The 13408-nt window shown below is 40.2% G+C and overlaps 1 protein-coding gene across 1 annotated transcript in view; it reads right to left on the minus strand.

Annotated features, from left to right (window-relative positions):
- Positions 1-13408, minus strand: part of nphp4 (nephronophthisis 4) — a 157909-nt gene that overhangs the window by 28655 nt on the left and 115846 nt on the right. Inside the window, 2 exon segments of the mRNA XM_063881257.1 lie at positions 5809-5992; positions 6885-7045. Of these exon segments, the coding sequence (XP_063737327.1) occupies positions 5809-5992; positions 6885-7045 (345 nt within the window).

Here is a 13408-nt window from a genome sequence, read left to right on the forward strand (position 1 = left end):
CCCCCAGAACAAATGGGAGCAAGCTCCGAGGAGGTTTCAAAGTAGTCTGCAATATTCGATTTATTCTGCCTCTCCGTTCCAAGCCACTGACCCTTCAGAATAACCAGATTCCCCTTCTCACCCCAGGGCTAAAAATAGCAAGTTTGATGAATTTGGAACTAACCGCAAGAGCTTTTTAATGAGTGAGACGTACTGTATGTGCAGCCCTTAGGGAAGCTACCTAGCTAAACTAATTGTTAGGTACATTTCACTGATATTTCGTTCCACTGCCGGCAGTTTTAGGCGGGGTTCTCTCGACTCTCGCCTGCTGAAACACACAGCCTTTCCAGGGCTTATCAGGCCGCAGCAGATGAAGAGCACTATGAGGTTTGGAGAAGGTTCTAATCTGTCTTCTCTGTGCTGAAGCAGATACACGCTTTCTGTGTGTGCGTGTGTGTGTACATGTTTGTGTGTGAGAGAACAGAAAAAACAGACAGCGAGAGGTAGTGAGAGTTGAAGAGAAATGATACAGACACAGCTCAGTCAGCAAAACAATTTCATAAAAAACAGCTTTCACCTTTCTGTCAAATATGGGCTCTCCTGCTGGAAAATATTACCAACATTTTCCATATTGGATAATAAAAACGCTCACTGCCCTTATGTTTTGGCAATGTTGCTAATATTACCTTTTCATAAAACTTAACTCAAACAATGTGTGTAAAATATCCATCAAAAGCTATTACATAAATTGCATTAGTAGCCTTGGCTGGGACATACTCATTTGGATCCAGTTTCGATAACATTTAAGTGATTTAAAGTTGTTTTCAGCCAAAATAAGTACCAATCTCTTGCATTAATGCTGCCCTGATCAATACTTTTATCACAATCGATCACATCCTAATGTGTTATGTGAAAGGGGTCACTCACAGTAATGATCACACAAAGATGTATCACCAAACTTTGCAATTCCTAATGGATCTATTTAGTTGTAATGTCCCAAAAACTCGTTGTTTCTAGTCAGAGCTGATCTGATCACCAAACAGCAGACACAAAATATGTCTAGCTAGTGTTAATTATGGAACATCTAGTATCTAAATAAATGCTTGATGACCATAGTTCAGATAAAAGACAGTGGCCACTGGCCAGAAACATAATTCCAGTTTAACGGTGTTGTTGCTGCATGTCTGCTGGATGTGTCAATGGGCAACCGAATTGTATGGTGACTCTAATAACGTAGCTTAAAGATTTAATCAAACTCTGAGTCAATGGTACACTACATGCGGATGGCTACAATTCTTCCTGCCGAATAAAATATGTTGTTTTACCACTTGGGTGCAAATCACAGATATTGACACGGGTGGTATGATATTTGTAAGTAAGCTCATGGAGAATTGGAACATATTAAACTTGTTAGTGTCAGAACTTGCATTTACTTTAGTCTGCGCCTCAACCTTAAATGCACCCTGCTTTGTGAACAGTCATACAGAATCCTTATGAGCCCTCATTGCTTTAGAGTTAAGTATACTCCTCTGTCATACAGTTTATTAACTTGTTCTACAGCCAAAAATCTATTGAATTGCTTGTCTTTCCTTTCATTCTTTCCTTTTTTATTTAATCCATCCTTCAGCTTCTATGCATCTGCCATCTATCTATGCTGTGTTTGCTTGCAGTTGTGTTCTAGAGAGATAATGAAACACAAGGCCATCAATTAATCCACAGTATCTGTCTGTTGGGACCCTCGGGTCTTTACATCAAAATGACAGAGGATTACAAAGATTATTCAATGTTTTTCTCTATTTACCATCTTTGGGACAAAGTGGATAACCCTTAATGAAAGTTTTGGGTTTGACTCATCTTGGACCCAAAATGTAATGTACGGTGCTATAAAATATAAGAACCAGTTTTCATTTGTGTAAAGGGTTAAGATTTCTCTCCAGTGCATCTCTTCCCCCTGCCTCTATCTCCGTGTTCCATGCAGAGTTCATGTGGATTTAGCAGATGAAATCAATAAAGCATTGAAGCTTTCCTCTGGATTCACCATTGGATCAGTTTCATGGGACGAGCAGGCGGTTGTCATGGTTTATGCACTCCTCATCTGCCCCTACACTTCTCTGTGTGGGAGTGCTGTTTTTCCCTTCCTCAAGACCTCATACCACAGCAAAACGAAATCCCCTGGTGTTCGAGCCACCATTTCACAACTCTCTATTATTCTGATTAAGCCACTTCCTTCAGTTCCTAACAAAGCTATTAATAAAAGCTGCTTTACACAATGATTGAATGGGCCTGACAGCATATATCATTAGCGTTTAATTAATTACTTGTCAATCCCACCTTGTGATGATTAAAAAGGATATCATTCGGTGTTTCACTCTTTTTTTTATTCGGAAATGACAGTCTGCCACTCACTCTTTTCCAATAAAGCCTAATTCTGATGACTTCCCGAACGGGGCGGACCAAAGACATGATTAATAGCACGCATGACTGGAACATAAAATAAGAAAAGAAGAAGAGAGCCGTATGTAGTCTAGACTGCATTGCTTGTGAATTCTAAATGCATATAGGGGCTGAGAAAGATCGTAGAACAAATATAATAAAAACAAATCTTTCGAGGATGATTATGTGACACTATGGCTAATGCAGAATAATGAAACAAACACCACCAGTGGAACTACATGCTTTACTTACGGCTCTGCTGATTTCTCTTTTTAAACAGACATTTCTTTATGAATTACAATGACTTCCATTCTGCCATTTTTCAAAATGCTATTAAGTTACTGTCACTGCAATTGTTTCAAAGTGTTGGGTTTCAATGACAGTGGCTTAGCAGAGAAAAAGGGAGGTAGCCTCTATAACTAATGAAGCAGGAGCAGGTCAGAAACATTCAGGAGTCTTATTTAAATATAATAGTAACAGAGGGAACTTAGAAAATGGCTTCTGTCGTATATAAGCCGCTTTAAAAAAAGTTGAGCTAATAAAAGGCCCTTACACTTATAGAGTGATGCAGTAATACATTTTTTTGAAGACCAACCCTGGAAGTCAGCATTGCAAGGTCTCCCTCCAAAAAAGACGGATGGATTTTGGTATATTGCAGAAATTAGGCTTTGTGACCAATAAACCTTTATGATAATCTCCAAATGTTAACACCAATTTGTTATTTTGGAAGCGTAAACACAATGTGCACAAATAAAAAGCTAACGTAATGCTAAAATCTAACTATATCACATGGCTGTGCATCACCGGCGTGTTGTTGTTTTTGAGTTTTATTTAGTTATTTGTTAGACACCGCCGTTTTGTGACACAAAGAAGCTTCGGACATTCAAGAGTGGGGTAATAATTGACCTATTTTCTTTTGTTATAGAACAAAACATGAAATTATTGTAAGCTTTTGTTCACCACAAACCTTATTTCAGGCATCTAACCAAAAACACATAAAAATGACCATTGGCTTTGAGACGCAGGAACTGGAGGTAAAATGCTAAGTCATTCCCGGGTTTCTCATTATCATCAAGACTCATTACTGTACTGCTCTATAATAAAGAATGTACTGTTCACATTAAACTAACCACCCTTATCATAAAGCAATGGCAAACTAAACCAGACATTGCTCTAAATCAAGATCCCCTCAACAAAAATAAATGTCAGCCTCTCTGGAGAACTGCTTTCCCTTCCTGTCACACTGCCATACTTATTTTCTCTCGCTCTCTGTGCCATCAACCTTATTTTTAAAGCAACCTGCAACCTTCCTTCACCTCTCCAGCTGAAATCAAGGAGCTGTATCTGCTCACTGTCAACACAGAAAATACAGCCTGCCATTCCGCTCGGCCAGGGTGCATTTTTTAGTCCATCCGTTAGAGTAAGGATTAAGGGGTAGTAGAATTTTTGCAATCCATAAAGAAGCCATGTAATCCTTCTATTGAACTTGAAAAACCACCAAAAAACTGGAGTTCTCACATGATGTCAGTGATATACTCTACCTGTCCGCCTCTCATTTCTGCCACCCTGCCTCATCACACAACCTGTCCACGCTCTGCTACACCTGCCTGTCTATATGTCTGCGCGTATGCATGAGTGCACACTTTCCTGGCATGAGCGAGGGCTTTGATGCACACACACATGCTCGTGTGTGTGTGTGTCCTTCATATCAAATCTCTGTCAAAGTCTTCATAAAGCGGATCAATCTGCCGTGCCGTGAGTAACTGCTACATTTTTCAGAGCTGGCTTTAATGACCGGGCTACCACCCACCAAATACAAGTGCGTATTTAGTAAAGGTCAATCACAGGCGCTGGGGGAAGAAAGAGGAAGAGAGAAGGAAGGTGAGAAAAGAAAACGAATAGAGAGAGGAAGAGAAAGAAGGGTAAATGGATGAACAGGTGAACACAGGAAGACGTGATAAGGAGAGGAGTGTGAATGTGAGTGTGAGGCGCAACAGATGGAAGCAGAAACAAATAAAAGTGCTCGCGAGTCCTCCCTTCCCAAATTGATTCTGACTGTCGGCCAGGGCGCCTGATGGATATCTGAGCCTTGATTGGAATTTACATGCCAGACGCTAACCCTCCCCCCATCCATCGCCAGCACACCCAATAACCCAGCATGCTCTCAACCTGCTTTGAGTGATAAATGCTGTAATATTTAATCCCGATGACACTCTGCAGACTTTCCGAAAGACCAGACAATGATGCATTGTTTATGAGAGGAGGAAGTATCGTTTCAACAGTTGATTAATGGCAAAGGAAGCTATCGTCAGATGCCATCGCTCTGCGGGGGCACGCCGGGCCCAAATTGGATGAGTGCGAAGCAATAGCAAAAGGTGCTCAGTTGCTAGATGGAGTGGAACTATCACATCGAGATATTTGGCGCAGTGTTTGCTTTGCAAGCCTGCACACACCTCTGGAAAATGGGAACTTTAGTCAGCAGCAGAGGCAGCCCTGGAGAATCACTGTCATCTCCCAAGTCTACACATCAATAAAGTAAACATCAACATAACTTAATCTGAAACTCCAAATGGGATATGTCCTGAATCTAAAACACGATTACTATATATATTCCAGCCTTAGAAGTTTTGGATAAAAAAATCTGGATTTCTTTTTTAATGCTTGAACAAACACAATTTCGTTAATGTTTAAAGAATGAAACTACCAACAAGACCCCATACCCTCTACTGTGTCCCAATGGGAGCAGTACTGGATTAGACATGGAAATCATGTGATGAATACTATATTCTCAATCAGTATTGACTGCATACTGCCTACCTAATGAACTTTTACAGTTGATTAATGCTGATCACACTGAAGAACACCCATTTAGGGTTAGGGTTAGTCATGTTATTACATTACAACATGTCACTTATCCAAAGCGACCTACATACAGTCAATACTGTGGACAATCCCCACAGGATTGGGTTGAAGTGTTGTGCCCAGGGACTGCAGTGGGGTTTGAACCTCCTTATCCGAAGATCAGCACATTAACTCACTGAATCACACCCTCTTTAAGTTAATGTTTCACATGACCAGCTAGCGACCTTGTCATATCACGGCAACTTTCTAAACAGACATTGTTTGATAAACTGACAATATATTTGGAATTCATATTTAGAGCTTGTGGACTGGCTCAAAAACCTCACAAAACTGTTGGCTGGTCCAAGACGCAGTGTAGACCCTGGCATGTCTGGTGTACACACTGGAGTCGGAACGGACTATTTAGTTACCTTGAGTTGAGATCATTGTGTCCCATATAAGGAATTTGTTTTGTCCATTTGCTGTACCTTATTGTAGGGCATGGGCATGTCAGTATTTGTCAAAGTATTTCAACAATTCAGCGTGAGTACTTGCCTATGTTTCCTGTGCGGACGTGGAGCCGGCCCCTGATGATGGTCTGGACCGTCATGGGGCTGATGGTTGTCCGTTGGGCCGGATCAGTGCTGGTCAGCAGGAGGTCCTCTCCTACATAATCCGTGGTCAGCACCTCCACCTCATGAAGGGCCTGCACTGCCGATTTACCCAGACGCAACATGTACTGCAAATGCAAAACTGAATGAGACAAAAAGTGATGCCTTTAACAGAAATAATATTCTATTTAATTATGGGAAATTCCTTGTGGGAAATGATTAAATGAAGACGAACTTGCAAATCAATTAAATCACATTTACAAAAAGGAACAGTCTGATTTATCGCAAAATGAACAAGGTCAAAAAGCCCTGCCCAGTTTTAAACTACTCCCTTGTTTTTTTCTCATTAAACGCTTTACAAATTTCACCAAGCTGCAAAACAAATCAATTTTACATCAAGGTTAGCATGAGACTTTCTGTCCAATCAATAAAAAGCAGAGATGAAAAGACCAGAATTAAAAATCCCTTAATGTGCGGTTGTTTTTCTCTTTAGAGGTTAAGATACAGTAGGAGGGAAACCTTCAGTTGTATCCTTGAACACAGAGTACACAGGGAGCAATACTAAACAGTATTTTTTTACTAAAAAGCTTTTTCATAAGATAGGACCATTTGCAATTCTTCTGGTCCCAGTAGACATACCTCAAAATCATTAAAACGACTATTTTGTTGTTGTAAATGTCAGTTTTGTGTATTAGAGGCAACCTGGTTAATATACAGTTTACTGAAGCATTTTTGTATTTGACATTCTATTATCAGTTTTCTCCGCAACGCCTTGTTCACTCTATTAAATGTGTTAGAACAATCTGCAGACGCTGCATGAATCCATGACAGACGCACTGCGATACGATGAAGGTGTGTCACGAGCTGACAATGCATGTGTAAACAGGATGTTTTCTTTTCCTTCGGTGCTAAACTCTAGGGAGTTTTGATCTGAACACATCAGTAGGATCCAAGTTTGATTTGTATCCTTCATCAAATCTCTTTATAGTTTCCAATCATGAGTTGACTTCAGTCCTTTACCTTGAGCTCAATGGCGGTAGAACCTATGAGCAGCAGTGAGTCGCTGTCCCAGATGTCGATGTGCATGGTGTGGAGGGCAAGGTAACGCAGGAACCAGCGCTTCTCTCCTGGCCTTAGGAAGCTTTCATCTACTTTGAACTGCACCTGCAGGCCTGGGGAACCTGAAGAAAAGAGGAGACTTCAGCATGGAGGGAAAATCAGTTACGCTGTTCTGAAATGATAACAATAATAATAATAATAATAATAATACATATTATTTATATAGTGCTTTTCCATGTGCTCAAAGTGCTTTACAAGCAGCTAAAAATATACAACAATAGCCAGGTGGAATTAGGGCGAGGGGTTAGAGGATTAGGAGTTGAAGGCAAGAGGAAAAGGTGAGTTTTGAGGGCTTTTTTGAATGCCGTGAGAGTGTTGGCAGATCGGACATGACTGGGGAGGGAGGTCCAGAGGGAGGGGGAGGATGCAGCAAAGGCCATGTCGCCCCAGGTCCGGAGCTTGGTTCTGATGGGCTGCAGTAGGTTAGTAGGGGGGGGGCAAGGTTGTTTAAAGCTTTGTAAGTGAAAAGTACGATTTTAAAGTCAATGCGGTGTCTGATGGGCAGCAGGGGAGATCGTGGAAGATGGGGTGATGTGGTGGGAGCGTCGGGTGGAGGAGAGCGTGTGGGCAGTGGTGTGTTGGACATATTGAAGCTTATGGAGGATGTATGCAGGTGAGCCATGAAGAATGTTGTTGCAGTAATCAAGACGGGAAGTAATAAAGGCATGGCTGAGTTTCAGCAGCAGTGGATGAGAGAGAGCAATGTTCTTTTAGTGGAAGAATGTAATTTTTGTGACCAAAATATGTGCTGTTACTGTATTTGATGGCTGTTTTCCCAATCTCATTTCATTTTATTTGTTCCGCTCATGATGGTGCACAACATAAGAAAAAAAAAGAAAAGAAAATCAATTCACATTCAAAAACACAACTCTTTACACCTTCCATTTTGCCTGCCCCTTACTCAAAACATAAGTAAACAATCAAAATAAATGGTCTGTCAATTATAGTTACTTACAACAAATACTTACAGTAACGTGAGAAAAGAAACAAGCGACATGTACACTAATTCACAATCACAATCAACTAAGGAAACAGATTACCTGCCACTTCATCTCAATCTGGAGTAACAATCCACTACTCACAGCTTTGTAGACAGGATTAAGACCAGGATATTGTCGTTTTATATAGCCACATTCACTATAAAGAGCGACAGAACAATGGATGAGATAGGCGCACTATTGCATTGGCAAAATGGACCGATACAAGTTCCAAGCAAAACAAGAATTCACATAAAAACTCACTCAAATTATTTAGGATTACCAGCCCAAGACTGTAAGTAGAGTTAAAAAGATCAATTTATTAATTATTTAGTTGATGGATAGGAAGATAACTGCCAACTATTTGCAACAAAAAAACAAAAACATAAAAATGCAAAACCTGGAGAGTGAAACAAATATCAAAGATCTGATCGCAAATATATCCTTTTGTTTCCATCCAGATGGTTTTGAATTTGGAGTGAGAGCCCTATTATCTGTAAGCAGCTGTCAACCTTGTGGACGGATCTGAACGGTACAGGAGCGATGTACTGGGACTCATTAGGTCTGATGATCGCGCTGCATGGGAGTACAATAACCAGGGAGTATGAGGCCATTTCACAAAATCAGAAGCACCCTAGGGTTCCCATAATTCAACATGATAATGGTGCCTAACACTGCCAGGAAACCTCAGGAGTGATTTTCTGAACAGCGGGATAAAGTCATGACTTTAATCAGCACATCCACAATGGACCCTTAAGAGGAGAACATTGTGTCTTCAGTGCTCTAAAGCAAAGCAACTTTTTTTCTTTAAAGAAAAATGCTACAGATACAGTTTGAATCCGCTCTCGAGACAATAAGCGTCTATAAATCTCTTTTGATGTTTCATTTTTATAGCGTTAGACATTTGCTATCTTGTCCAATCCTGCAAGGTCGCCATTTCATTTTGATTAAATCCGACTGGACCAAAGCCAGATCTTTTGGGGGAGAGTAAAACGAGTGCCCTGTGATTCTTTGATGACAGCTCCGCGATGCATCTGTCTCATCCTCAAACTCGGAGCCCTTCAAATGAAACTGACCCCGTCAGAGACCCACCTCAGCTGGTAAGGGCATACAATCAGTCAGCTGCGGCCCCGAAACCCCAAACCTCCAGCAGCTTGTTAATAATACCAAGCGTGCGTTGTGTGTGTGTGTGTGAAAGGTGTGAGTGTAGGTCTGTGCTCCAGTTCTCCTCAACATCAACTCCCCAAGTCCGTATCAATGACCCCCCCCCCCCACCACTCCCTGCTGTCTTCAATCCCATAAGTTGAACGTGCGGAGAAGCAGCTGGCTGGATAGAAGTGGAGTAATGAGGACCTTTGGTGACAGCCCTGCTGTGTTAAAGAGACCAGCAAGCCCCTCCAACTCTCTCTTCACACATGATTGGCTAGGAAACTTTTCTTTTTTCATACACATTCTCGCAGGATTTCTTTCAAGCATGCATTAAGCAAGACAGCCTGTTCTGATTTAGTTTCTCAAAGTTTTGTTAAAGTTTCAGTTTGTTTTAGTAAAATGTCAATGCATGTAGCAAATCCACGTTAAGGCGATGTAAAGATGAATAATTTGCCAAATGAGTTCCTGATTTTAAGAAAAGACTATCCCTACCAGGCATACCTAATGTACTTTAGTGGCAAGGGAAGTTGCCCAATCGGCCCGAGATTGCTCTTAATTTGGATTTTTTCGGAGCAATTTAAGGAATTCTTATTTACTGAATTTAACATATGAAATGTAAGAAAATAACCATTGTCCAAAGGTCAATTAGTAGTGTAGAGCTACACGGCAGGTGTGTGTGAGACTTGCTTTTGTATGGTGTTCACAGACAGGTACTTTATGCTGCGATAAAAGCTCTGGAAAACTGGACCTAGGATTATTAAAGATGATTCTTTTTTTATGATATGGATATGGACATATTATATTATTATATGGATGTTGTATCAATAATTTTGTATGCGAGTACATTTTTTTCATTTATTCTAGTAATTTAATTCAATATTAATACAGACAATTAGTGAAACAGAAAATCAAAAACAACAATATTTATTTAATGTCAGAAAATGGCCTAAATGTTGTCTTTTCCAGGCTTTAAAGGGTGCATTTAAGTACATGCATATCATTTTGGGAACTTCCAAGACTTTTCAAGTTGTTTATTATTTGAGTTTAGCCACTTACTGTTGCAATTATATCAACATTACTGATCATTTTTAATCAAAACTTCTTTGTATACAAATTGTGGTGAAGCACCAATAATCACCCCTACAATAATGTTGTTATATCTATTACTCCATAAACCGTATCATCCAGCCTTGATCAGATAGGCCACTGTTGTGTATATATTTTTTTAATAAAGGTATACATGTAAGCCTCTGAAACTGCTTTGAGACCATAATGAGACACTAATACTGTGCAGTTAAAGGGTGGGTTGCTGCTCATCAAAGTGAGTCGAGGTAGGTTACACTGAAGGTGTCACAGGTGTCACAGTTTTTCCGATCAGATAAAATAAAAGAGTAATATAAACGAAGTGAGAAAGGGAACTATTATTTATTTAAAAACACACAACAGGGATAATAAAGACCAGAGTAGTCTTGATATTTCTTCAGAACTCATTTAAACCTAACCGATACCCTTTTCTTTTCCCAACCACCCGCCAACTCCCTCCACTTGGACCATTAATTCTCCCAGCATGCTTTAGGCTTGTGTGCAGTGGATGGGTGGCTATGAGAGCATGGAGGGAGAGCGGCAGGAAGAGAATATGTGCTGTGTGTGTTTGTGCTCACAAGCGAGGAAGAGCTGACAGAAATTGCCCAAGGGTTGAGTGCGTGTGAAGCTAGGTCTGCAGACAAGGAGCTGCACCCAGCACAGCCCCCCCACCCCCACCCTCCAACCTGGTGTGTACCCAGCAGGCCAGGCGGGCTGAAAATCCTGCCGGTGATCAACAACTCTCACCAGCGCTGTGAGGGCTTCCGGCGGAGAAAGCAGGGAGGATGAACAGAGTGTTCAGATACATGTAGAGACTGATGCTAACCGTGTATCACGCTACACTTACAGCACAATGCATCTTTGGAAAGCTGTACTTTTGTTGTTTGTGCTACGTCTTTCACTGCAATATCACGGATATGACTCACTGTATTTAAAGGCCAACACTCGTGACACAAACTATATTTGGGCAAATTAAGAAATGTTTAGTGGGGTTTCTTAGCAAATGCTTAGACTTATACTATGCAATTTGTTATCTTAACTTGTTATTAGCAAGGTGCTATATAACAAATATTCACATAGTACGGCAATGACTGTCCCTTCCACTGCTGGAATAATAAAAAGTGAAAGATTTTATCGGCGACATATCGTTAAACTTTACATAAAACAAGAACCCTGAACATTCATCACTTTCATCAATCACTAAGCTGTGATTGGTCGATTGCATTTACAAGAAATCAACACAATTAAAACAGAGGCTGATTAGGCTTCTGGATCAACTGAGGTGACATAAGATGCAACTCTCAGTCAATCTTATATATCTTTACAAGCACCACCAGGGATGTAGGTGCAGAAATTATTACATTTTCTGTCAATGTTTTCATGGTAGAGTTTAAGAGGTCTAAAAAATGTACTCTCATAATGTATGGCAGATTAAAGCTTTAAATAAGTGGTAAATGTTATGCAGAGTTTTTACTAGAAGAAATATAGTATGAGGGCACTAACGTCACTTACGGTCAAAATTCCGGAAAATAATGCATTGGAGCAAAGCAGAAAATAATAGTTTTTTCATGTCTTGAAGCTGCTGAGTCATATATTGGACCTCGAACAACAATGCAGAGTTAATGTGTCTTTACTTCCTCTACAGAAAAAAGGAAAGTAAAAGGATCTAATTCAGCGATCAAATCTTAAAGTGCCACCTGCCACTCGTCCACCGGCAAACCGACCGGACATCAATCCCATATTTTTTCGGGGGGAACCGTTAAAACAGAGCCTTCTCTGCCGTCTGACCATCTATTTCAAACAATTTTCATATTTTTGGAGTAATTATACAGTTTTGACTAACAGAAATATTGTTTTTTTTGGCATCAGTTTAACATTTCACGGAAAAAAATCGGCATTTTGGTATGAGGGCGCACAGCGAAAGTAAGAGTGTGCAGCGCCCCTGTTACCCAGTTTAGACAAAACCCTGTTGTGTATTGAAAACGAAACACTCTACAACAACACTACATACATTAAGTGAAAGATCATGGTTAGGCTTTAAATGAGCAAAAAGTCAAAAGAAACACACAAGACTTAGATTTGAAATATAATTGCCATTTAGAAAACATTTTTCTAGGAGACAATAATGTAACGGTACATCCTGTACACACACTTTTGGTTAATTCATCACTAGCTAGCTATAGCTAACACCTCTTTAGCTGGAACTAGTTCTCTGGCACAAGGCAAAAACTGACCCTTCAATTCTCCTCAACCCATGCAACAAAACCAACTGGAAAGTTAAGAAGGCGGTTGAAAACTGCTATGTGGGCAGACCCTGGTGCATATGCAGGATTATTCCCATCCCTGGAAAAATATAACACAGGTCAGATATTGACCTGCAGTTACCATTTGCTGCTCAGAAAATCAAGTGTGTCCCACGGTTACCTTTAAAACAAAATGATCTCTTGTTGCGGCTTCAAAATGCCTGCAAAGGGAGCAAATTGCATATTCCTTTCCTCTCTAATGTATTGTTTTAATTGTTACTTCCTACGGTTTAACCATTGTAATTGCCTGCACATAATTGTTAAAATTGTACACCTTACGCCTTAGCGAAATCGGAAACAGAACACTTAAATCGCTGAGTGAGCCAAGTTATATGAGTTAAACAGCAGGATGCCAAACTGTTTCCTCTCCTTTCCCAGTCTTTGGGTTGTTAGTGGCATACTGGGAAAGAGAAAGTTAGGGAGTGAAGAAGCTTATTGTCTTCTGGTGTTTGTTTCATAAAATGAGTTTCAAAAACTTGTATGTGGTTTAGCAAATAATATAGAAATTTGAAATGCAAGTTATATTCTGCACCTTTTGCTCTTCAATAGTTGTAGTAAACATTACAATTAAATTGTATAATCTTTTACTTAGTGGAGACATGGAAGCTTTGTATAGTGAACTCTTTTCTTGTCTGAGATATTCGTCTCTGGCAGCAATATTGTGAATCAAAACAACCTGATCAAGTAAAGCCGTAAAACAAATTTGAGAGCTGTATTAAAAGATATGTTGTGAGGCCTAATGGGTGTATGAAAGATGACATGAAAGGGCTGTCCACCCACCGCCTAAATAGGGTTTCAAGCATTCAATAGGTTTCTGGGGAACTTCCACCCAGCAGGACGCAGAATCATCGCTGAAACACTGCAGCAGCTTTGAAGCTCAGACATATTCCATATTCTCTCTCAACCTGTCTTC

The sequence above is a fragment of the Eleginops maclovinus genome, chromosome 1, assembly GCF_036324505.1.
Source record: "Eleginops maclovinus isolate JMC-PN-2008 ecotype Puerto Natales chromosome 1, JC_Emac_rtc_rv5, whole genome shotgun sequence".
NCBI classification, from domain to species: Eukaryota; Metazoa; Chordata; class Actinopteri; order Perciformes; family Eleginopidae; genus Eleginops; species Eleginops maclovinus.